The sequence below is a fragment of the Cajanus cajan genome, chromosome 3, assembly GCF_000230855.2.
Source record: "Cajanus cajan strain Asha chromosome 3, NIPB_CcT2T_4, whole genome shotgun sequence".
In the NCBI taxonomy this organism is placed as follows: Eukaryota; Viridiplantae; Streptophyta; class Magnoliopsida; order Fabales; family Fabaceae; genus Cajanus; species Cajanus cajan.
In genome coordinates this window covers 14,025,527-14,029,077 of record NC_138519.1, presented here as the reverse complement: position 1 = coordinate 14,029,077, position 3,551 = coordinate 14,025,527, and the positions used below count along the sequence as shown (strand labels likewise).

The window sequence follows — 3,551 nt, the reverse complement described above, 5'->3', positions numbered from 1 at the left end:
ATTTTTGGCTTTTGAATCCAGTTGGAAAACGCTTTCGAAAACCCGAACTGAATCTTGCACCTAATCACCTCTTGTTCTAGGAATAGACTTGATTTGGTTAGTCACATTGTTCAAGTTATTGTTCTTAATGCGAAGTGTTAGACTCAAAACATTGAGGAATCATGTTTTGAGCTTAATGACTTTAGGATTCAACCTTGAGGAATCTTGTTGGATTATTTAATGAACGTGGAAATAATGAAATTAGAATTGCATTTATGTTAAGAAGATCTATGAGTTAGCAAGTGCATCTGAGCCAATCCTTGTTTCTTAATCATTATCTTTACTACATTTGCTTTATTGTGTTGTTTGAATCTGTTTTCACTCAATTGAATTTTTAAACTCATTCTCTTTTAAATCATTTGAGCGAGAGTTACTAAACACGCAAATCCCTGAGGACGATCTTTAAATACTACTTCGAAACTTGGTTCACTTGCCAAGTGATAGGTTTGCGAAAATCTTCATCAAGTTTCTGGCGTCGTTGCCGGGGATTTGGTGCTATTTAGTAATTCTTAATCTTGTGATTTTGTAATTGTGTAGATAATTCATTTTGTGAATATTTATAATATATAGATATTTGTCTTGTTGTGTTTTGTGGACTTACCTTGCTGTGCAGACTTCTTTAAAAGTGTATGCGAGGAAAAACTCCAGCCGAAGAATTGCATTTTGATCCCGAAATTGAAAGAACGGCAAGGAGGAACAACAGTAGAACAAGAAGGCTGAGACAGTTAGAGAGAATCCAAAAACAACAGCAAGATCTTCTGAGTTCTTCTACTTTATCAAATCAACCACACTTCGAAACAGAAATGGCTGAAGAGGGAACAGGTGGACCAGGTAGGCAGCCAAGAAGAACCCTAGGTGATTATGCACAACAACATGGTCCTAGGCATTTTTCTAGTATTGCAGCTCCAAATACTTCTAGGGCAATGGAGATGAAGCCTGCCTTCCTTACCTTGGTTAGCTCACAACAATTTGCTGGCCTTGATCATGAAGACCCATACTCACACCTTTCAAATTTCTATGAGTTATGTGGAACTATGAGAATTCCTGAAGGCGATGAGGAAGATGTATATTTGAGGTTGTTTCCCTTCTCTTTAACAGGAAAAGCTAAAGTTTGGTTACAATCTCACCCAAATCAGAGTTTGACAAGCTGGGGTGATGTGGAAAACAAGTTTGTGAACAGATTCTATCCATCATCCAAGTATATTAAGGCCAAGTCAGAAATTACTACTTTTAGGCAAGGTGCAGATGAACCATTTTGTGAAGCCTGGGAAAGATTTAAGTCATTGCTTAGGAAATGTCCTAACCACGGGTTTGAAGATATAGCTCAACTCAATTTCTTTGTGAATGGAATCAAGCCTGAGGTGAAGATGTTATTGGATGCTGCAGCTGGTGGCACTATGATGACTGTGAGTCCAGAGGAAGCCACTCAAATCATAGAATCTCTGGCCTCTTCTGATCACCAAGCAGAGCATGGGAGACACCAATCTCATAAAAGAGGAGTTCTTGATCTTAGCACTAATGATGCAATCCTTGCTCAGAATAAATTGCTGTCCCAACAGATTGAAGTATTGACTAAGCAGATGGCCAAGATTCCACAACAGCTTCATGCTATTGCTTCTTCTTCAAATCAACCAAACCCTTCCCTAAAATGTGATTTTTGTGGAGGAGATCATCCCAATGGTCACTGTTCAGAAATTCCAAATGAAGAAGAGGTCAACTATGTGGGGAACCAACAGAAAGGAGGTAATTTTAATTCCCGTAATTATAATACTAACAATTATATGCAGGGGAATCAAGGTTGGAGAAACAACAATAACAACCAAGGTTATGGATGGAGGAATGAAGCTGGACCATCCAATAGGCCACCACCACAACAACAACACCAGCCTGCGTATCCTTCTATGCATGAAAGAACCAGCAAGTTGGAGGATACTCTGAACCAGTTCATGCAGGTGTCTATGAACAACCAGAAGAATACAGAGGCATCTATCAAGAACTTGGAGGTGCAGGTGGGTCAGCTAGCTAAACAATTAGCTGACATGTCTGGAGGACCATTCTCAGCCAATACCAAGACCAACCCTAAAGAGCATTGCAAGGCCATAACAACAAGAAGTGGGAAGGTAGTTGGTGCAGATGTTGGAGTGAGTGAGAATAATGAGGGTGCTGAGAATGAGGGAGAAAATAATGAATTGAAGGAGGTTGAGGAAGAAAGTGAGAAGAATGAGGAAGAAAACAATAAGAGTGAGAATGTAAATAATGAGAAAATAAGAGAGAAAAATGAAGTTGAGAAGGAGAAGAATAAAAAGAAGGGCAAGGAAGTTAATTCTGCTGTTCCTGTAAAGAACTTACCTTACCCTCATACTCCTTCCAAGAAAGAAAAAGAAAGGCAGTTCTTGAGATTTCTGGATATCATAAAAAAGCTCCAGATTAATATTCCTTTCACTGAAGCCATGGAGCAAATGCCCACATATGCTAGGTTCATGAAGGAATTGTTAACTAAGAAAAGGAGAATTCTTGAAGAAGAGACTGTGGAGCTTGAAGCAGGATGCAGTGCCATTATACAGAAGTCTCTACCTTAGAAGTCCAGAGATCCAGGCAGTTTCACTCTCCCTGTATCAATTGGTAATCTGTCAGTGGGTAAGGCACTCTTAGATCTTGGAGCCAGTATTAATTTGATGCCTTTATCCATGTTGAAAAAGATAGGAGAAGTGGAAGTGAGACCTACAAGAATGACTTTACAGTTGGCAGACAGATCCATCAAGCTTCCATATGGTATAGTGGAAGATATGATCGTGAAGGTTGATAAGTTCATGTTTCCAGTTGATTTTGTAGTGATGGACATGGAAGAAGATGTGGAGGTTCCATTGATATTGGGCAGACCCTTTATGAAGACAGCTCGAGTTATCATTGACATGGATGAAGGAAAGCTGAAGGTGAGGGTCCAAGATGAGGAAGTGAGTTTCAATGTATTTGAAACAACAAAGTTTCCAAAAGGCAACAAAGAATGTTTTAGAATTGATGCATTAGCTGATGCGTACTTGGAAACTCAAAATGATTTCAAGAGCTCATCGCCACTAGAGAAGACTTTGCCTATCTCTAACAAAGAATTGGAAAAGGTCATGGGTAAAGCCTATCATCTGCCAGTGGAATTTGAACATAAAGCATTTTGGGCTTTGAAGGCCTTAAATTATGATTTGAAGGCAGCAGGGGAGAAAAGAAAACTTCAATTGCATGAATGGGAAGAAAGGAGATTGAAAGCTTATGAGTCTTCTAAGTCCTACAAGCACAAAGCCAAGATATACCATGACAAGAAGATTCTGAATAGGAACTTCCAACCTGGCCAGCAGGTATTATTGTTCAATTCCAGGTTGAAACTCTTCCCTGGGAAGCTCAAATCTAAGTGGTCAGGTCCTTTCTCAATTAAGTCTGTCAAATCCTATGGAGCTATTGAACTTGAAGATCCTGCTTCTGGAAGGACTTGGTTAGTTAATGGTCAGAGGCTCAAGCATTAT

At 39.4% G+C, this 3,551-nt stretch overlaps 1 protein-coding gene across 1 annotated transcript; it reads left to right on the top strand.

The window, feature by feature from the left end:
* The first annotated feature begins 668 nt into the window (after positions 1-668).
* On the top strand, positions 669-2,618 carry LOC145956079 (uncharacterized). Its single transcript, XM_083071639.1, has 2 exons — positions 669-1,751; positions 1,992-2,618. The coding sequence occupies exons 1-2, from the start codon at positions 669-671 to the stop codon at positions 2,616-2,618; spliced, it is 1,710 nt and encodes a 569-aa protein (XP_082927765.1).
* Positions 2,619-3,551: the final 933 nt, after the last annotated feature.